This window comes from Scleropages formosus, chromosome 21, assembly GCF_900964775.1.
Source record: "Scleropages formosus chromosome 21, fSclFor1.1, whole genome shotgun sequence".
In the NCBI taxonomy this organism is placed as follows: Eukaryota; Metazoa; Chordata; class Actinopteri; order Osteoglossiformes; family Osteoglossidae; genus Scleropages; species Scleropages formosus.
In genome coordinates, this window is record NC_041826.1 from 25,023,682 (window position 1) to 25,045,866 (window position 22,185).

A 22,185-nucleotide genomic window follows, 5' to 3' on the forward strand; every position below is an offset into this window, starting at 1 on the left:
TAAGGGTTCAGCAATGACACTTTCTACTCCTCCAATACTGTAAATAAGGTATCAACTGGGAGGTGAGGTCAGTTTGGTCTGAAGTCTGATTTGAGGTACTTTTGTGCATTTCAGTTAACTCTACATCAGTCCCTCGATTTACGAAGTTAAACTGTTCCTGCCAACAGTGCCGACACCAAAATGTCGGATGCCGACAGCCTACGCCTCGTTATTTTAACGGGGAAAATAATAATAATGCATTTCCAGCCTATTCGAAAACTCCTGACCAATTTTCCCCAAACACCTATATAACTATCCGCCCATGCTTTAAAAGACTTCATGGTTATCAGACACTCAGTGAGGTCATTAATGAGTGTTCCTAGGCACGGCATTTAGGAAACTAATTGTGCTTTCTTTATATAAAGTGAACAGCAACAATTCAATAATGAAATTTTGTTTTTAAAAAAGTGAAGGCAACTGAAAACAAGGCTATTTACTGCCATGAAGTGTTACTGTGGTGACCGAGGGAAGACGAGAACGGCCGAGGAGGGAGAAGGCTCGGCAGTCGTTCTTGCACTGCCGCAGCACAAACGCATGGACGCAAAGCAAACGCGAACAGCTGGTGGTACACTAGCGCCAACTATAGTAGGCTACTGCACTTTTGCTTCACTCAGACTTGCTCTGGTCTGGATAAACTGCATTTTACTGCTTCTTCATTCCGGAAATCAAAAAATTGCCAATCGGATAGTTCATAAATGGAGGGGTGCCTCTATTCACACGACTCCTCGCTGCTGCCCATTCAGCTTTGCCGCAGCGCTTTACAGAACAATAACGTTAATGCCCACTGTGGGTACGGCGCGTTTTCTTTACCGTGCGGGAATGCCGGCTTCACGGTCACGAGGTGTGGAAGAAGCGTCTGGCTCCGAAGCAAAACTTTTTCTTCAAAATTCACATGATGTTGCTGCAACTAACGAAGGAGTCGGATTTGAATTTCCTGCTTTTTTTCTTTCAGTCAACATTCGATGGTTCGGAGGTCGACCGAGAAGCACTTGGGGGGGGGGGTTTGCCTGGACACAGAACGAGTAAGTGCGGTGGACCGGTGGACCGGTGGACCGGCGTCTGCGTGTACTAGCAAACCGTTACGCTGTCGCAGTGCAAAGAGGAACACAACTTTTGTCGTTAAAAAGTCCCGTTTTGCATAATGATCCTTATGTGCGAATTGTGAAGAGTCGCACCTTCTTTCTGAAAGGGTCTAAAGTGGCCAAGGAATTTTACGTATTGTAACATCTCTGAGGGGAGTAAATGTAAATAGTTGGTATTAGTGTTTATGTGTGTGTACATAGTTGTGTGTGGTCTCTGATTGGTTGTTGTTCTATTTATGTTCAGTGTTCGAGAGTGGGATTCTGGGGAGTCCCGGGGGGAACCCCTTAACCATAGGGTGCAGCAGGGGGGCTGGGAGTGACCCAGGGGGATTTTGAGGTGTTCTGTGTCTTGTACTGTCTGAAGCGTCTTTGTTAAGACTGCTGTTGGGGACATGTACAGTTTCAATAAAGAGCACGTTCCTTTTACCCCGTCTGTCGAGCCTGTTTCCAGTAGCTCCATGGAGGGATGCTACAGTATTAAAAATTGCTTTGACAAGTGCATCATCTCTGTACCGATTTGGTATAATCGTGACTGTCTTGAGTAATGCAGCATCATTTAACGTGATGGATGATCATACACCTAATCGATCGCACATGGATATAATGTAAAACCCATGTGTTTCGCCTGTACTGCACAGTTGTAGTCTTAAGCAAGAACGAGTGAGAAATGTACGGCAACTTGATTACAGTATTTTTCATACTATTCACACCGGCCCTGGGCTGCGAGCTGTGTGTTTCTCGCGTCCATCTCTGCACGCGCAGGGTCTCTTCAGTCCAGTGTTTCCATGAGCACGCAAGGTGAGCCATAAGTGTGTGCGTGTGAATGGAAGCGTCGTACTTTTACGCACTGTTTATTCTTCCTCGTCCAGCTGTTGTCGCACCCTGGCAGCGCATCAGCCTTGACGCTCCAGCTGCGTGCCGGAGGTGGAAAACGTACATTGGAGTGAGAATGAAGTCCTGGGAAGAACCGCATCACAATTACGAAAAGATCGGAGTCATAATGAGTGTCAGTCGTGGCCTAAAGTTCTGCGGTGCACTGCGTGTGTGGGGTTGGGCAGATGAACTGTTCTCGCACACGCTCGCAGGATACGCAAACCCCGGCCGAGAGGGAGATCCCGGGTGCTGAAGTGCTAATGCGCCTAAGATGATCCCAGGACGCGTCCATAGCGGAGTGAAGCGCTGCAGGTTCGTTCACCTTCCTCGCTCTCGCTAAAGGGATGAGCAGTCCGAGCAGCAAAGCTCCGCAACCGGCTGCTGAACGTGGCAAGTGCTTCTCAGTGATGAAGATTCACGTTTAACGAAAACAATGTTACAACCTGCTGCCGTCCGTGTTATTTTTGGGAATAAAAATAGCAAATGTTTGTTTTCACAGTATGAAAACTAGCTGATGACGACCTTGCGGCGTCTCTACTGATGACCGGTGAGCGGCGGTGGTGATGACTGATGATGAGAACCGATGGTGGTGATGGCTTGATGAAATGGCTGATGACAATAATGACTGGCGATGATGATGATGATGATGACCGTTAATGACTAGTGATGACTGGCGATGGTGGTGTTGATGACTACTGATGATGGTGGTCACGATGCTTCAAAGACTCTTAGCTTCTGCACGTTCCCTGCCTGCGCTGGACACCGATACACTCGGATACATTTGACTCCGAATTTGAATTCGCAGCGAATCGATCGCAGGTCCGACTCCTCCTTCCGCTCGTAGGAGGGCGGGACTCGAACCCATATCCACCCGGCAAAGGCTTTCTACTTATTTGCGTTGCTTTCGTACTGAAACGTTGGTTAAAATTAAAAAATAAAAATTAAAAAAAAAAAAAAAACGCCGGCGGTTCGGTGCGGAGTGACGCGGATCGTCCCGCGCGCGCTCGTCGTTCCACCTTAAATCGGCGCTCGGCCACGTGACGCTCGCTGGAGGGGCGGAACCCCTCAAGAAGAGCAGCTGGAGAGCGGCGGAGCGGCACCGTCCGTCCGTCCGTTCGCGCTCGGCCAGGATGTCGGCGGGACCCCGAAGCGCCGCCGCCGCCACCAAGTTGACTCACCCGGGAAAAGCGATCCTCGCAGGTGAGTCGCGCTTCCTTCCTTCCGTGCTGCTGACATGACTTGACATGACATGAAATGACTTGACTTGACTTGACATGACATGACATGACATGACATGACTTGACATGACTTGTCCCCTGAGAGCGGACCTTCCCGTCCCCTTCCGTCCCCTTCTGTGTCCCGCGGCCGAGACTCACTCTCTGTTTGTTTCCTCAACAAGTTCCGCCGCGCAGCTCCGGCTTCTTTACCGGAACCGACCGGCACCGCCGACACACGCACACGCACACGCACGCGCACCGCGCTGGGACCCTGCGTTCAGTCCGACTTACAAAGTGATCTCGTGCGGCTGAACGGGCGCAGCGCGCGCCGCGAACACATGAAGGGCGTTTCCCCTCCAGTCAGTGGCGACCTGCAGAAGAAGCTCCTTCCTTGGTGTTTCTCGCGCTCTCTTGTAGCTGCACACAAGGCTGGAGGAGGTGGCAGGAGAAGTGATGTGATGATGTGAGCGGCAGATTCTGAGAGTGTGCACCTGCACACACACACACACACACACACACACACACACACACACACACACACACACACACACACACACAGGGAAGAGCCTCTGACGTTTGGCTGCAAGAAGGACCTTCCCGTCACTGTCCTTCTCATCCTCATCATCCACTGTGCTGCTTCTCCAGGAAGAACCGCAGCAGGACCCTGCACGGGTACGAGCTGAGTCGTCGTCGTCGTGTCCCCCCCCCCCCCCCCCCCCCCCAAAACACACACAACAGCGTGTAGGAAAGCATGGTTCACACACCCCTCTCTCTGCCTCAACAAGGTGAGCGCTTCACTTTTTCGCTTTCGCTGCACTCTGTGCTCTTCGCTCCTCCTGATGCTGCCGCCGGAAGCGAAGCGAACGGATGTTAAAGAAGCTGAGTCATGAAAGCGCGCGCGGACGCCCGCCCGCCCCAGGATGCCCCGCAGCTCGTGCTCGCTGCCGGTACTTGTGGCGTGGGCAAGAAGCGCCGACGCGATTCCCGGAGCGCAAGCGAACGGCGCGACGCGCCGCACGGCCCCACTTCCTGTCTGTCCTCGATACTCTTTCGACGAGACGTGCGTTTCTGCCACTCGGACTCGGTTGTCGTCGCCGCGCTACGTGAGGTTTGGGGCGAGGGGGTGAGACCTGACCTTCGGGTTAAAGCGCAGACTGTCGGCTTCAACGTGACCGTATCCGCGTGTTTCGGCGCTCGGCCCTGTAGGGGACGCAAAATGAGGCTTCTCTGCTGGACCCCTGGACTCGCTCTCCTCGCAGGTTGCGCACCTTGGGGGTCTGGGGGTCTGGGCGTCTGGGGGGGGGGCGGGGGAGGTGCAAGTTCACGGCTGGACGCTGTCCCCGCTGAGAGGAAGAGTCCGTGAAGACCGTCGTCGTGGCCGAAAGTACCGCGTCCCTTCTTTCCGAGTCCGTCCGTGACCGTTAACCGGTACCGTCGCGGTCAGAGCCGAGGTCTCGGGTTCGAATCTCGCCCCCAGCTGCGGTGCCCTTGAGTGAGGAACTTACCCTACGCTGAGTGCGGTACTTACCCTACATTGCGCCAGTAAAACTCTCCAGCTCTATGCATTGGAACATGAAGATAATTGAGTAGAAACGCAGCGATTGTGACTTCGCTGAGCGAAGGAAAACCCTGCAGCTCGGAGACACTCGGTGCGGAAAAAGCAGAAATGAGCCGCACGAGCAGACGAACAATAAGAGCTCCGGTTCGGTGTGTTTGCGCACTGAGCCGTGTGCTTTCAGCATTCGCAAGCCCTTGTCCCGCGGTCGTGTTGCTCGCAGGTCCGTCGGCGACTGTGTGACCGCCTGCCCTGTCACCGCCGTCCTCATCTGCTCGAGTGGCGGATCGGGCTGGACAGGGGGCCGCAGAAACAAGCCCCCCGCAGACGAAAGGGTGTTGGGGCGGGGGGGCGCGTGTGCGCGCTTTCAGGAAGTCCCTGCGACCGACCGTGGCGACGGCGCTGCTTCGCGGGTCGCGGCCCCGGCAGCCGTGGGCACTGTCAGCTAGCGGATTTCCGAAGGAAGCCAGGCCGTGAGCCTTTTACAAGGAATGTTCCGGAAATGCGATCGTGGAGTCGGATGAACCGAAGCGCTCGCGAGCGCACCTGAAGGAGCACGCGCCGCTTACACGAGCGTGTCTGTTCTCCCTTGCCAGCTTTGGCTTGTTCTTGTATTGCAGTCGTTATCAACGGTGGCGTTGGGAGCGGGGGTCGCGCTGGCCGGAGGAGGAGGGCGTGGCAGGTCTGGCTGGTACCCGCTGTGTGGCAGGTCTGCGGTTCGAGCGCTGCTTGGAGTGACCGGTCTCCGGAACCTGGGTGCGTCCACCCCTCCCCTGCGCCCCGTGCCCCCAGGATAGACTCCGGCTCGCCGCGACAAGCAGCTGTTGACCTAGTTGGCTAATTGTAACGGGGCCCTATTGTGCGGGGAAGTGACGCGCAGCGAAGACGAGAGGGACGGTGACGGTGAAGACGCGGAGAAAGAAACGATGTCCGGAGGAGCAGAGGCCCGCGGCTGCGCTCCGCTCGAACCCTTCGCGGAAGACGACCGTCTGTAGAAGGCCTCTCGGCACCAGCTAGCGTGCTGCGGTCACGGTGTGTCGCGGCCTTGCTCTCGTAGCACTTGTGCGTCTCGCGGGAGCTGCTGGATGTTTCCGGACACTAAATGCGCTGCAGGATTTCCGTTCGTTCCTTTGGCGGGGCTTTTCTCCAAAGTGCTCGCGCAGCGGTTGCCAACTGTCCAAGGTGACCTGTAGCGTTGGACACGCTAGAGCGAATGCAGCTGAGCGCAGTGTGTTTTTCGAGAGCGTTCTTCTCACACACTGACACTGTGGCTGAGGATCAAGAGACACATCAAAAGGTTCAATTACTGCACTAACTGTTAATTATTAAAGCTGTAAGCAGTGCGACTGGCCACGGAGGAAAGGAAAACAAAAAAACTCCGAAGCGAAAGGCAGGGGAGAAAAATAAACCTGCAGGCGGTCCGAGCGCCAGTGCCGCCCGCCACCTGCGTCGCCTCCTCGGCCCACCAGCAGGGAGCAAACGGAGCGGATCAACAGCCGGCGGCAGCACGGCTCACGTGCTGTTTAGGGTCCTTGTGCCGACGTGGAGTTTCGCTCCCTGCGCTCGCGTGACAAACAAATTGGCTCGAACTGGTTCTCGGCTTCCTCCTTTTGGCCTCCTGCCTACGGGATGAGCGCAGCAACAAGCCGCTTCGCTCTCAACACGATGCTCACACTTTGTTCTGAGCGCTAATGCTTTATTAGATGGCGAGTGTCGCCTGAGCTGCCGCCTCCCTTGGTGCAAACGGAGAGGCGCGTCGCCGTTCCAGGCTCCTCCTCCTCCTCCTCCCTCCAGCTGGACCCGGCAGCGCGTCCGCACAGCGGATTCACAGGTGTTGTTGAAGCACACGTGCAGATGTACGGTGGACGCTGGCCAGCGCCATCGGAAGAGCCTGCGAACCTCCGGATGCCTCCGGAGCTCTCCTTGCACGCGGCTCTGGTGTTGACGACGTTCTTCTTCCGGCCGCTCCTCTACAGCTCGGCGAAGAGCTGCTCGACTCCTGACCCGGTGCTGAGCGCTTGGCTCGCCGGGTCCGACGGACGGCGAGGCTTCCGAGCTCTCCGTTGAGACCCGATGAAGAATAAACATCTGGTCGTGAGCGAGGACACGGCTCCGTGCTTTCCTGCGCTTTACGAGGGGTACTAGGCAGGTAAATCTTCAGTAAATCGTCCTCGTCTACTGCCGTTGGATCGCGAGCTCATTGGATTGAACTCGTCGGTTGTTGTGCTTTGTCCGTCCAGTGTTCTACTTATGAGATGTAAGTGTACCGCGTGGTCCTGCTGCATAAAGAGCCCCGTGCTGAGCACTCGATGCGGGGGGTGCGGTGTGTTCCTCGTGTGTTCCCGGCTCCCGGTTCGCTCTCCGATGCCGTGACGCCACGTCACGCTTTCGGTCGCCGTGAGCGGAGCCGATTGCTGACAGAACACAGAACGCAAGAAAACGACGACGGCCCAAGGGAAGAACGGGCGAAGGCCGTAGGAGACGCTGGACGCGTAGAAGTAGTTTGGAAGCTCTCGTGAAACTTTTTTCTGGAAAATGTTTCGTGATTTCCTTGAGGCCACGTGAAGACGATGCGCGTTTCATAAGATTACATCATTCCCAGGAAAGTCGAGCGAGAGGAGTGCGGCGCGAGTTAGACCGAGTCCCCGGTGTTTGCGTAGATCACGGTGGGTCCGACGGAAGCGCTTGGTGACGAAACGGGCAAAAGGGCGAGTTGCTCGGCCCCGTAGCTCACGAGACGCGGCCGCTGCGCTGGGGACCGGTCCTCCGCAGAGCGTCCTCCCCCGCCCCGTGGTTGAGAGCTGCGCTCGCTTTGCCCGCGTGGTTTAGCGGAACACGAAGTTGGAGGGAAGACATCCGAGGCTCTTTGAAGCACAGCTCGAAAAGCAGACTGTGTTTTTCATGGAGCAAGTCTTTAACCTTTCTACCGTTTGTCGCAGCGGAGGAGGACGATGAGCTGGAAAGACCGATTCTGTGTTCGCTTCCTTTTTCCTTCACTTGTACAGTGGGAGCGCTAGCATTTAATGGAGTGCACGAGGGGTTCGCTCGACATCACCCGACTAGTCGTGGTCAGGGTCATGGCGCTCCAGAGCCTATCCCAGAATCGCTGGCCAAGGCTAGGAGGGGTGTACTCTGGATGGGACTCCAGCCAGTCGCAGGGTAGCCACACACACTCGCACAAACATACACATCAGAGGCAATTTCGCATCGCCAGCTCAGCTGAAAGACATGTGAGGCCCATGTCTTTGGACTGTGGGAGGAAACCAGAGCACCCAGAGGATATCCATGCAGACGTGAGGCAGAAGACGCAAACCCCACACCGACCGAGCTGTATTTGAACCTACAACAGAACAGCCCAGGTGCTGTGAGGTGGCAGCACTACCTGTGTGGATACGCCTTCTGAACCGCTCGTCCCATACGGGGTCGCGGGGAACCGGAGCCTAACACGGGGTGTAAGGCCGGAGGGGGAGGGGACGCACCCAGGACGGGACGCACCCAGGACGGGACGCCAGTCCGCCGCAAGGCACCCCAAGCGGGACTCGAACCCCAGACCTACTAGAGAGCAGGACCCGGTCCAACCCACTGCGCCACTGTGCCACCGCGCCCCCTTCCTGTGTGGATAAAGAACTGAAATTGTAACAGTGATTTTTGGTTCAAATGCTAAAGGGAAAATGACAGCTGTGCTCTTGAGCAGACCTTAAGTACTTCATACAGTTCTATGAAGGATGTTAAACTGCACATGATGTAAAACAACTTGGTAGGCTAGGAGAAAAAACTATGAACTGAAGAGAATAATTTGTTTCTGAACATGTAAAAAACGCGCAAAAGGATCTGAATTGGATTTGACAAGACCTCCGGAACCCAGCCCTACCCAACCCTACCCAGCCCTACTCTAACTCTACCCTAACCCTACCCAACCCGACAAAAGTGAACTCATTGCCGCACCAGTAAGCATTTGGCGATTTCTTCCTTGTGACTCTGGCTTGGAAATCCTGCTGCAATGGCTGTCAAATGTACTTTGGTCAAAGGTTTTCCTTCTGATGTTTCGGTGACCTGAATGAGACGTACCGATTTCTCGCATGGAACTGGGATGCAGCGGGAACACACACAGACTCCGGTGAACTTGGCTAGATGAGACGTACATTTATTATTATATTATCGCTCGGTCTGATGTCTAACTTCTCATTTTCACAGAGAGCTGCCTGTAAAATTGCCAGATACAGCGATATGGTCAGATGTGGTGTGGTGTGGTGTGGTGTTACCCTGCATTCTCCTGCTTGGCATTTCACACTCAAGGAGAAATGCGTGGCTTTGCTACGGAACCTCTCCTTAGGGTTACGGTTCAGGTTTGGAGGCTCGAGAGTTAGGGTTAGGATTACAGTAGCTGAAGGGAAGCGGCGACTCTCTGGTTCCTTCCATGCCCCGGGTGGACAAGGTCACGCTAGCGGGGCTCCTTTCTGTGCACTCTGGAGTTTCCACGTTGGAGGCACTTTTTGCGCTGAGGGACGCGCCGATGTTGCGATGTAGACGTAGAGTTTCTTGTCTTTTTTTTTTTCTCCACCGGTTGCGGTCAGAACGCGTCCTGCATCCACGCCGTTTCTCACGCTGCCGCGGACGTGTGACGAGAGCGTTCGGCCCAGACTCCACACACGCGCTCTTATGCGGCTGCTCACGTGCATGGAGATGCGGCGCGTGTGTTGCGGCTCCACGTATTGCGTCCTTCCTTCCTCCCACGAATGTCTCTTCTACGCATATTGCCGCATTCCTCGTCACGCATCCGTTTTATGGTGAAAGTTACGGAATTTTACCAAACTGTGCCTTCTTACCCCTCCGGTCTAGCGTAGCGGAGTTCCTTCTGATGGCTTTGGGAGACGATTTAGGACTCTGATGCGTAAATCAGATCGTTATAAAAATTCTTTTGTGCCAACTGCAGTTAAATTTTTGAATAGAGAATTCCAAGACTGAGATTTTTGATTGGTATACAGTAGGTTTTTAATATATTTGATTGTTGCTTTATTTCTTATTCTGTTGTGTGTTGTGTTATGGTATGTATTGTTTTATGTGAGTCCAATGTTGCGCGCTGGCCGTGCCGTGGTCGTCCAAGACAAATTTCCCAGAAATGGGACAATAAAATATGTTCTGTTCTGTTCTATTCTATTCCTCGACATGCACGTGACCTTTTTCACGTGTTGCTTATTTGTCGTCCAAGCTGTGCGCGGGGCAGCTGTCTGCTCTGCCGGGTGCTGGTGGTTGCGGAGAAGTTCTGCCATGACATCCACATGTGTACGAGGGACACCCGCTGACTGGCTGGACCATCCCCTCTTTTGGCTTCGCAGGTGGCATCGCAGGAGGAATTGAGATCTGCATCACTTTCCCCACAGAGTACGTCAAGACTCGGCTGCAGCTGGACGAGAAGGCCAATCCTCCACGCTACAGCGGCATCGGTGGGTACCGGGTACCGGGTACGGGGTGGATGGCCACCGCCCTTTGCTGGCACGCACAGTGGTGTTTCGCTCAAAGATGACCTCTGTGTGTCAGCAAACCCCGAATAGTGTAGGTTCGGGTTGTCCGGAACGTTCTGGAACGTGCCGGACGTGCAGAGAGGCGCCCCGATTGCTGGAACGCCCCTCCGTCACGTGAAAGGCTCACGCTCGTGGAATTGACGGGAGCGTTCCTGTGCCACGCGGGCGTCCCTCGTGTAACGGACAGCTCGGAGTTGTGAGCAAATGTCGTCGTTTGCTTTACGCCCTAAATCGAGCGACGGGAGACAAGAATGTCCTTTCAAAATGTCCATCCTGGTGATCTCAGTCATCATCTCAGGTAAACAGACCAGGCTCTGTGTCCCCACAAGTGACAAGTGCTCATCGTGTCCCCTCTCTCTCTGTGGCTCGGTCCTCCTCTCAGCGATGCGGTACTTCACCGCGCTCGGGCACCTCGCAGGGATCAATTAACGAATGAGCCATATTGGGTTGGACGTTAATGATTCTCGCCAGCTGTCGCAGCTCCTGCTGTAAACGGCACAGGAGAGCCCATCGCTGGGGTAAACAGCCCCCGCCCCCGACTTTGAGAACGTCGCGACGAGGGATGAGCGCGTCTCCTTGTCCCGTTCGAAAGGCAGGGCGTCGTGCCGCGGGTCGCAGGGAAACGGGTTCAAGGCACGAAAAAGTGCCCTTGAGCGAAGAGCTGGAAGCGTTTGAAAGCGCAGCGTTCAGTTAGAGAAACGATAACGGCTATTTCCCGCACAACACTCACATTTGTGGCAAAATCTTCACGTGCTGCGATCTTGTGTGAATGTTGCTGTAAAATCGCGGTAACGCTGTACATGGCCATGGGCTGCAGGAGGGCCTGCGTGGATGCGGATGTGAATTCAGCGCTCTCTCTCTCTCTCTCTCTCTCTCTCTCCCTCTCCCCCCCCCCACTCCTCCACCCTTCAGCGGACTGTGTGAAGCAGACTGTGCAGAGCCATGGGCCGAAGGGCCTTTACCGCGGTCTCAGCTCGCTGCTGTACGGCTCCATCCCCAAGTCTGCAGTCAGGTGGGTGTCGTTCTGAGCCGACCGAGCAAACAAACAAACGGACGGAGAGACAAACGTCCACTTCCTGCACTCTGTGAGGCTCCACACGTAGCTTTCAGCACCCAAAGCCTTTGGCGCGTTCAATGTAAACTTTACCCCGTTGCAGCAGCGATGAAGCCACGTACTCGCGTTGCTTGGAATCTCTGCTGGGACTTGCCGGTCGTGCCCGGGTTCGAGGGAGGGCCTGTCGGCCGCCTCTGAGAAAGGGCGCGAGAAAGCGTCGTGCCCGAGATCGTCTCGACGGAAGCTCGCGCAGCTCCGTCAGGGGACGGATCCCCTCCGGCGCTGTCGAAATTCCTCGCGGAGCCTCTAGGCTGCGCGGCCGGACCACGTCGGCATTCTCCGCAGGCCCTGCTTGCGAGCCGTGAGGGTCAGAGGATCTGCTGCGCGACGTGACCGGGCAACAAGAGTCGAGTTCTCGGCGTGGACAGGCCTGTCTCACGCAGGCGCTGCAGGTCCCGCCCTCCTGTCACAAGCCGTCTCATCCCGGGGCAAATGTCGTCTCGTTCATTTCCCCGCGGTACTTTACGCAGCCGTACGAGGAGCGGCTTTGACCGGCTGCGTTTTCTCAGACTCCGTCCTTGGGGATCGTCTCCCGACTCCCCGCGCAAGCAGTTCTTTCATGCCGGTACGCAGCAGACTGCGATTAGAATTTCAACGAGTCTCCAAACGCGCGGCTTGCTTTCGCGCAGGAGCAGCGATGGTCGAACCCATTCCGCGCCTTCAAACGTCTGGAGTGGCGCAGCAAAGCACCTTCTCTTCATCTGTCCACCGGCTTCCTCGGAGGCGGTCCGCGTAGGCGCCTTTGCCCGATCCAGCGTGGGTTAGGGTTAGGGTTAGGGTTAGGGCCCTCCCCTCCATCTAAGTCCTCTGGAAATGATTGTCCAAAGTGCAAGAGGTCTTGCAAAGAGCCTGTCCTTCCAGTTGTCTCCCACCCCGTGTTGTGTGGCACGCCCTGGGCGCTTCTCTCTCTCTGGAAAAGCGAGCGTCTCTGCCCACCGAGAGGCACCGAGCGAGAGTTGCTCTTGTGTCCTGGGTCACCTCTTGACCGTGTTGAACGTGCGAGCGCTGCTGGCCGAGCACGTGTTTGGCTACAGCGCCGCCCGAGCGGACTGACGCCACAAGGTTCGAGTGGGCTGCTGCGCTGACGGCTGGGCTCTCCGCCACGTGCTGCGCAAAGGCAGCGGGGGGGTGGGCACCGGAGAGGGTCACCTTCAGGGGGCCTTTCGATTTCGCTCGCGTTCGTTAGCGGTGCCGCCGTATCGCGCAGGGCTTCGGTACCTTAACGTCACAGATGGATTTTCCGTCAACGAGGGCACTTTGTTTCCTTACTTTCAAAGCGCTGCTGCTCTCCTACAGGGTGTCACCCGTGCTTTTACCGCAAGGCCGGTTCCCCGTGTCTCTGTGCAGACGGTGACCGAAAGGGTCGGTAGAGACGACGCCGACGTGGGCGTCTCGCCCGGTTCTTGCCAGACGCGCGTCGGGCTTCTACAACGTTCCGGCACTGAGAGATGTTCCAGTCGCCGCACAGTAAAGGCAGGAGAGTTAATAACCGGCTCTGACGCTCTTCCGGCAAACCGCGCGCCGTGGCGCTGGCTGGGAGACGGGCGCTTCTTCGCTCGTTTCGTTCCTGTTACCGTGGAAGGAGGAACGATTCTTTCAGCGGAAAAGTCTCCTCCTCTACCCTGGGTCTCCCTTAAGGGGCCTCGCATTACTGTTCTCGTCAAGGTAAAAGTCACTTTGTGCGATCGTCTACATGTTCCTTGTAGTTGTTGACGGGAAGGTAGGTGATGTGGAAGTGAGAAGAGCAGCTCCTGGGTACCATGATGCTCGTGATACCGCACCAAACGCAGCACGGTGCAGGAAGCTCCCGGTACCGCTGAGACAAACCGCCCTCGTACTCTATCGCGTGCGCGGAGCGAAACGGCCGAGCCCTCTGCCGCGTCGTCGTTCCGAAGCATTTGAGCGAAGTGACTTGGGTTTACTTTTCAAATCCTAGTCCTTCGTTTTTAGAAACGGAGCTTCAACCAGCGGAAGCGCGAGAGCCGCACCACCGACTGCAGCGGATCAGAGGCGCTGCTCAGCCCCCCGTGCCTCGTGGCCGCTCCAGCGGTGTGTGCTCTGCGCGAGGCCGTGGGTGGCTCGCTCTTGGCTCATTTCGCTTCCAAAGCGACACCTTAGGGAGGGAGGGTCTAGAAAAGGCTTCCAAGGGATGAGGAAAATCACAGCATCGCCGGTCACGGTATCGGCGAGACGAGAACCTCGATGAGCAGCACGGGTCCGTCTCCGTCTCACCCTCCGCTCCATTTACCGCGTCAGTCTGAGTAACGGGACGGCAGCTCGGTGCGTCTTGCGAGTTGTGTTCAGCGGAGGGAGGCTGCACTTCACCGCCCAGCAGCTCTCTGGTGACCAAAAAAAAGATGCCCCCGATGCTCTTGTAAAGTTCAGTAAATAAAGAGAGTAATAAACGGTCAAGGTTTGCGTAACAATAACGGATGGAAAGTGCGTGTGCGTCAAGTGCCGTCTCCGTTGTGCTCACTCTTCATTCTGCCGCTACCCTAATTCGATTGCAGCTATAAATAGAAGCTTCTGCCCTTCGCTTCCTGGGGCCGTGCCCTCGAGGGGAGGCGCTCGAGGTCCGGAGAGACGCCTCCTGCCGTCCGCTTGGGCAGTAGCGCTCCCTCGCCAACGCGGCCATTTTCTGCCTCTTGGGCTATTACCATTTTTCACGAGTCCCCAGGAGAAAGTTGCTACCCTGGGTTGGACTGACGTCCCATCTAGGGTGAAACCCTCCGCTTTGCACCCAGTGATTCTGGGATGGTCTCTGGACCGTGACCAGGTCAAGCGGTTAATGAGGGTGGGTGGATTGATGGAGGAAATTGCTGTTAGGGCCCTTTGGGATATGAGTTTCATTACTTCAGACTTAGACTGAGTGACGCCTTTAGTGTGGCCTCATTCCTCTCTCTGGGGGGACACAGCGCCAAACAAAGTTCCGCAAAATACAGCAGAAAGAGGAGAAAATCAATTCCACTTGTTTGCTGTAATAATCAAGGCTATTAATTTTGAGAAGGTAGCTTCTCACTGCGGGGAGCGGTGGCGCAGCGGGTTTGGCTGGGTCCTGGTGCATGGTGGCTCTGGGGTTCGAGTCCTGCTTGGGGTGCCTTGTGATGGACTGGCGTTCCGTCCTGGGTGTGTCCCCTCCCCCTCCAGCCCCGCGCCCTGTGTTACAAGGTCAGGCTCCGGCTTGCTGCGACCCCGCTCGGGACAAGCGGCTTCTGTGTGTGTGTGTGTGTGTGTGTGTGTGTGTGTGTGTGTGTGTGTGTGTGTGTGTGTGTGTGTGTGTGTGTGTGTGTGTGTGTTTCTCAGGCTCAGACAGGAGAACTTGTGGCTCTATTCGACTCCTAGGCAGGTAGTTGTGCAGCAAAGAAAGTCAGGAGGGAAGCTTGAGAACCTGAACCTGAACCTGGATGTCTGTCCTCTGTTGTCTGTCCTCCGTGGTCTTCAGTAGCTGAGGCCAGACATTGACAGTGTCTCCAGCACAGCACATCAGCAGGATCTTCAGTTCACGGAGCAAATCCTGTCGTTTACTTGCTGGACTTTGCTGTTGCTGAGGATAAAACTGGGTTCCTGCTCTGGTCCAAGTGGTGGACGCGCATCGCAGCATGGGGACAAAGCGTGCGTGCGCCGCCGTGCTGCGCCGTCTCCGCCGACACGGGAGCCTGGATGTCGTCCTTCTCTCCCTCTGCCTCAGGTTCGGGATGTTTGAGTTCCTCAGCAACAAGATGCGGGACGAGTCCGGCAAACTGGACAGCACGCGGGGGCTCGTCTGCGGCCTGGGGGCCGGCGTGGCCGAGGCCGTTGCTGTTGTGTGCCCCATGGAGACCGTGAAGGTGGGTGGCGCCGCTCTTTCCGCCGGTGTCACGGGCCCCAGCGTTACCGTAGTGCCGACCTCTGCCGACCTCTAACGTGTCCTCCGGAGAGACAGCTGTGGGATTTGGAGGGATTCTAAGCCGGGTGTCTTGTGCTGTGAAAATGGCAACGGGAAGCGAAGCAGATAAGGTGTTGGGAACAGGATGAGGACTTTTTAAAATACCACTGGAGTAAAATCATTGTCTGTGGTTAAATATCTTAAGTTTGTAGCTCTGTGTGTGTTTTAAATGATGGAGAGCATAGCAGTGGCACAGTGAAACCCAAACCCAAGCTACTGTTGCGTTAACGGAACCTACGCGGTCTCGACACTTTTTACGCAAAGTACGGCTGCGAGTCGCCCCGCCGCACCGCACGCGAATTGCGAATACCGCGTTTTTACTGGACGATAACGAAACCGTGAAAACGCAGTTGATCCTCTTAATTTCAGGTCAAGTTTATCCATGACCAGACCTCCGCCAATCCCAAGTACAGAGGCTTTTTCCATGGAGTCAGAGAAATTGTCCGCAGTCAAGGTAAACGTTACCTCCCGCCTGACCACGGCGTCCACGCCGCTGCCTAGTACTCACCGGAAAAGGAGCACAGTTCTCTTTACATCCGTTTGCGTTCGTTTTACTCCAACGCGACTTCCAGTGTTAAGCTGCTTTAAATATACCCATTTATACAGCTGAGTACTTTTTAGGGTCAGTACCTTCGTGAAGGGTAGTACAGCTGGAGGTGGGAATTGAACCTGCGACCTCTGGGGCTGAGGGCATCAGCGCTAACCGCTACACTAGCAGCAGTAGCCCCCCCTCCCCCACTCTGCTCTCTCCTTGTACCCTCCTACCCGTGTGTTCTCATACCCTTCATGAAAATGAGAGCACTTAACTGTGTTGCCTTCTACCTTATTGCGTACAGCCCAACTAAAAGCTTTAATTTTTTAATACTTATTTTTATTTTGAACTTATCGTGGGACAGTAAGCTTGCGATTTGTGTCTGTGGCTCGTGCCGCCACCCCATCAGGGCTCCGGGGAACATACCAGGGCCTGACGGCAACTGTGCTGAAACAGGGCTCCAATCAGGCGATCCGCTTCTTTGTCATGACCTCCCTGAAGAACTGGTACAAAGGTAGGTGGGCTGTGCTTCTTGTGAACTCGTGCGCTCTGTGTGTGTGCGCTCTGTGTGCATGTGAAGAACACGCACGGCGCTGCATCGGGGCAAAGGCTCGGTTCTTGGGCTCGTCGGCAAACGGTCTTAACGCTGTATGACGACCGTGCCATTTGTGAACCGTGTTTGCTGGCGCTCTCGTACCTACAGTACGTGTTCTTTAACGGTCACGTCTGCAGCTGAACCTGCGTGACCCCCGGCGGCTGGACCGAGCGCAGGACCTACAGCTTTCGCACGTCTAGTGTTTACAGTGACGAATAAATATTGACGTTCGGTCATTTGACTAAAAAAAAAAAAAACACATCATCCTGCCTGGGCTGTGCTGTCACAGCAGCGGTGCTACCGGAAAGGGGGAGGCATGTTTCAGCAGCAGTCTGTGCAAAGTGTGCAGATGTGTGGGACAGAAGTTCTTAAACACAGAGCAGTGTGGGTTAACAGTACAGCACAGCAGAGCAGAGCCCCCCGGACAGTGAAAGCATGAGCACAAACCACACAATTCACTCACTCACTCACTTTCCCTGACTGCTTGTTCTGCTCAGGGTCACGGGCGTCTGGAGCCTATTCCCGAATCACAGGTGCCAACCTTGGAGGGTACACGCTGGACGAGATGCCAGTCCGTTGCAGGGTTACCACACACACACACACACACACACACACGCACACGCTGTATGGGCAGTTCAGTGTCACCAGTCCTCCTGAACTGCATGTGTTTGCGCTGTGGGAGGAAACCAGAGCACCCGGAAGAAACCTGCACAGAGACAGGGAGGACGTGCACACTCCACACACACGCTCCACAAGTATTCATAAGGTGGCGGCAAAAGCAAGAATCGCTGTGGGTAAGAGGAGAGGATCTCTGGCAGCACCACACGTACATTTAGTTTAGTCTGTTATTTACATTTTAGCCTAAGGTGTATTGTGTACACTGTTTTTACTTGAATTTGCAACTCTGGTGGTGATTTTCGCTGTGTCATGTGTGATTTCCACAAATGTATCATAAAGTAAGTACGCGTTGCCATTTGCCAACCGTGTAAGTAAAGTGGTACGAGGGAACAGAGCTCCCAGGACGGCGCGGTCAGCGGAGAAGCGCTTTGCTCCCTAACCCTGATGCTCGTGGGACGGGACTCTAGCAGAACACTTTGTGTCCCTGATCAGATCATTCGCGATCAAACGAATCGTCGGCGAAATCCTGACCGCGAGCCCCGGCCCTTTTCCAGGTGACAATCCCAACAGGACCATGAACCCGGTGGTTACGGGAGTGTTCGGGGCAATAGCTGGGGCTGCCAGCGTATTTGGCAACACCCCCCTGGATGTCATCAAGACCAGAATGCAGGTAAGACACACTGGAGGAGCGCAAGCGGCGCTACGTGCGCAGCTGAGCTCTCCGTACAGAACGTTAGTAAAGAACATCGGTCCGTGACGCCTCGTGTCCCATTTTTGAGCATCGCTGAGACCTGCTGTTCTTTCCATCCCCGACGCAGGGCCTGGAGGCGCACAAGTACAAAAGCACCGTTGACTGCGCCATTCAGATCATGAATCACGAGGGCGTCGCCGCGTAAGTGTGCTTCTGCACATGGATGTGCATCATGTCCATGAGAGCAAAGTCGCATTCTGTGAATCGGACACGAGGAGGAGGTCCACACCTTCCAGCCCGCTGGGGGTCTCTCAGTTGCGCAGATCGTGGCCTTGCAGTCCGTCCATCTCGGCTGGCAGGCGCAGGCAGCCCAGGTTGTACCGTGTTTCGTGGGCTGGCTCGTGAAACCTGGGGCCTGTGGAGTGAAACGAAGCAGGTGGGTGGGGTGGGAGGGGAGCGGAGCGGAGGAAGCGTCCCCGTGTTCGCTCCTGCACGCCTGGCATGAGCCTCGTGACGCAAAAATGAAATTGTGACTTATGGCTCAGTCGGGATCAATATGGGGAAAGATGTAAAGCAGGTTTTACGCCGTAACAAACTCTCTGCTGCCTAGAGACAAAGGAGGAAATTGTGGCTCCGGAGGATTATTTGGTTCCCAGGAGCACATGGGGCAAAGTGTTGTTCTGCGGATGTTTCGGTAGCAGTCGAAGTGCCTTTATCGGCGGGGACAACAGAGGGAGGTGTAAATCACGTGTCCTTATACGCTCTCGGGTGACCCCAACACATGGGAGTGTGTGGTTTCGGGGTGGGGGGTACTACGGGTGCAGACAAGTCTCACTAGCAGCTCCGTCGGCGTGCAGCGCGTCCCAAAGTGTTGTCCACGTACAGGCAATTTGTGCATTACATTAAGAGACAGCGACAGGGCTGCAGACATGTGACTCTTAAATAAACCTAGTTTGTTACCTTCCACTTGATGCACCGATGTTCATCGCTCGAGTAGGTGCGTAAAACGCACTTCTCAACTGAAAGTTGCCTCTCCCTCTCCGACAGGTTCTACAAGGGGACAGTACCACGTTTAGGCCGTGTGTGCCTTGATGTTGCCATTGTGTTCATCATCTATGAGGAGGTGGTGAAAGTGTTAAACAAGGTGTGGAAAACAGAGTGAGGAACCAGTGGGTAAGAATGGAGCCCTGGGCAGAGGCTCTTATAGGAGCTCCGTGCTGGAGGATCACGTTCGGCTAATTCCAGCATCACTGGGTGTCCACTATGTGCTTCTGGTGAGCCCCTGTTGCCACACACACACACACAGAGTATTAACAGAGTATTGATGTGTCTGATTTTAATGACAACATTTCAATTTCCACATTGAGGTGCTGACATGTCTCCATTCTTTACCGCTTGTCTTTTTTTCCTCTTCAGAACCAGCAGCATGTTTAACATTTTCCATTTTTCTATGTTTCACAGCCAGCCCATAAATCTGTACTTTCTAGAAAAATTTTAATAGAACAAAATAATCAGTTATTTACAGTACAAACATGACATGTACTTGTGATGAGTAAGACTTTAATCCACCATTGCCAATATATAACTTGTTATAGTGTCAAATGAGCAGTTTGCTACTGTCTCACTGAGAAATCACCATTGGTAAACCCATCGATGAGGGAATTACTGAATGTGCCACTTTTTACCACTTTCACTGCAAACTATTTACACACTGTAGGGGGCGATTAGCTTCACTGTATAATAATGTCTAAGTCAGAGACCAGTTCATAATATTTAATAGTTGGATTTCTATTGCATTTTCTAAGCTGGTTTACAGCCAGACTGAATATGGTGTCATTTGCATGATCTTCATTTTCAACACTGAGACCTTTGTTTTTACTTTTACACCAAAATATAGAACATACTTTCCTGTGATACACTCTGGTTCTTCTCTTACTGCTTTTAGTTTCTATATTCGTCACACCTTGACTTACATGTATAGTATTATGTGTAGTATTTATTTTTCAGAAAATATACATTTGGATCTGTCCTCTACCTCCGAATGCCTTCCTATGTCTTAACCCCTGACAGGAGAGCGTGGTGTCAGCGGTGTGACTCAGTGCCGCCATCATTACTTTCTCATGCTGTGTGTACCACCGGTAGCTTTGACACAACCACATGTTTTACACTTCGCATGCATATTTGTGGGTGCAAGGATATAATATGTAACACCAGACAAATGGACATTTATGGACTCAGTCATGATTTATTTATGCAGTAATCACCGCCTACCGTTAGCTTCAGAGACCAATGCCGACTGTAGCTAAAACACACCTCAACAAGTTTTAAAAGAACAAAAGTGATATGTGGGAGCTTTTCGCTTGATTATTATGCTGTCATTTTCATAATTTATATAATTTGTATTTATAATTGCGCTGTATGTACTTCTGCCTTCAGTGTTTACAGTAATGTTATGTCTGTGGGAAGGATGTGCTTTTGCCTGCATGCCTTAAAGAGATCCATAGATCCATGTTTTTCATGGGAGTCACGTGTACAACCGATCACATGAACAGCGGACGCAAGACATGCTTCTGACATTCCAAGCAGAGTGAAATGCGCAACAAGACTGCAGCACCGGAGAACTGAGTGCGTCTGTCGAGTCCCTCGCCGCATCTCCCAAACATTTTGTACACCCCGGTACCACAGGCAAGAAACTCCAGGCAGTGGGAAAACGGAGGTACGGAAGTGCTTATTTCCAAAAGAAAAGATGTTAAGTGTTATGTGCTGCTGCTGCTGTCTGAACTGCAAACCAACCGCCAGTGAAATTGAAGCGCAGTTCCAGTTTCCATGTGCCATGCGAGTTGTGTACTTCAGACACGCCAACTCTCATCTGTCTTTCTGATCATGTCTTATTACTTCAGCTGTGTGTAGATGTTCACTGTTCCTCTACTTTTTGTGCCATTGATAGTATGAACCTCGGAGTGCTGTGTTGGTGCGCTTTTGTGCCTTGAATGTCGTGTCAGCAGATGAACTTGTCAGATTTGTGAGCCATGTATCGTTCGTGTGAGCGTGTTTACTGTGTGTATGTGGCTGTACTCCTGTTTTTGGTACAGTAGAACGTGCCACCTTTACTAATGTGCCTCTGTTTCAGTTCACGGTATATTTATGAATATTAATGTCACGTATACTCCTAATAAATTATGTTAACAGCCCTTGTGGGTCCAGCTTTAAAATAAAATTTGTGTCATTGTAACAACTGCTGCAGCGAGAGAGCGTCCAGGAGTGTCACTGTAGCCCCTGCCCGTAGGTAGTGTAGTGGTTTGAACAGTGCTTTGCGGTCCTGTTCCGACCTCAAAGGATCGAAGTCCACATGTCACTGACTGCTCTAGTGCCCTTGAACAAAGTACTTGCTCTAAAATAGCTCCAGAAAAAGTGACCCATGTCGGAACCAAACTGCTCCTTTTTCAGATTTGCAGTTTTTGGTTCTTTGGAGACTCAGCCATAAGGCACAATGATACTGAATAACCAATTTAACACATTGCTGGTGCCTGTTCAAAATCTCACCAGCGGTTACAGCATCATAGCGTCATAATAGCGTGGACGTGCTCCCATGTCCTGTTAACGCACCCAGTGCTACAGCAGGCCTCCGTCCCGGAAAGGACTCGTCCAGCTCTGGATCACAGAACGACCCAGTGACTGCTGGTGCCATTTTACATTTTTTTAAATTACATTTATTCATTTAGCAGACAGTTTTCTCCAAAGTGACATACATCTTACATTAGCAGAAAGACAGGCTTGGATGCTGTGACCAGTGATTAAGTACAATTATGACCATATAATTACCATATGAACCAATATTCATCACATGAGTAGCTGCATAAAACTTTATCCAAACATTGATTCCTTCCTAGTAACTAATTTTTAAATAAATAAACATTTACGTTACTTTACAGGAGTAGTTACATGAAGGTTTATCCATTGTTCAGTAGGCATGATCTCAAAGTTACAGTGCATGAACATTTACACATTACATGAACTTAAGAGATCGTGGGCAAAGTGAGTCCGGAAGAGGTGAGTTTTAAGACCATTTTTAAATGTAGACAGAGATTCAGCAGTTCTGAGTGAGAGGGGGAAGTCGTTCCACCACAACGGAGCCAGAACCGAAAACCTCTGTGCTTTACCTTTTGTGCGTGGGACCACCACGCAGGCAGATGTGGAAGAGCATAGCAGTCTGGTTAGGGTGTAGCAGATGATCGAGTCCTGTAGATACCTGGGAGCAGTTCTATTGATGTATTTGTAGGCAATAACCAGGGTCTTGAATTTGATCTGGGCAGCTATAGGAAACCAGTGCAGAGAAACGAGTAGAGGAGATACATTGGAACGGTTCAGCAAATCAGACACAACTTGTACCGCGGTATTATGTATCAGCTGCAGAGGTTTGAT

The 22,185-nt window shown here is 53.3% G+C and overlaps 1 protein-coding gene across 1 annotated transcript; it reads left to right on the plus strand.

Moving 5' to 3' along the window:
* The first annotated feature begins 2,947 nt into the window (after positions 1–2,947).
* On the plus strand, positions 2,948–20,948 carry LOC108920148 (tricarboxylate transport protein, mitochondrial). The gene is made up of 9 exons (XM_018728682.2): positions 2,948–3,194; positions 10,103–10,210; positions 11,201–11,300; positions 15,091–15,229; positions 15,697–15,781; positions 16,269–16,373; positions 17,627–17,742; positions 17,891–17,964; positions 18,811–20,948. Exons 1-9 carry the CDS (start codon positions 3,125–3,127, stop codon positions 18,923–18,925), a joined length of 912 nt encoding a protein of 303 aa, XP_018584198.2. The 5' UTR covers positions 2,948–3,124; the 3' UTR covers positions 18,926–20,948.
* Positions 20,949–22,185: the final 1,237 nt, after the last annotated feature.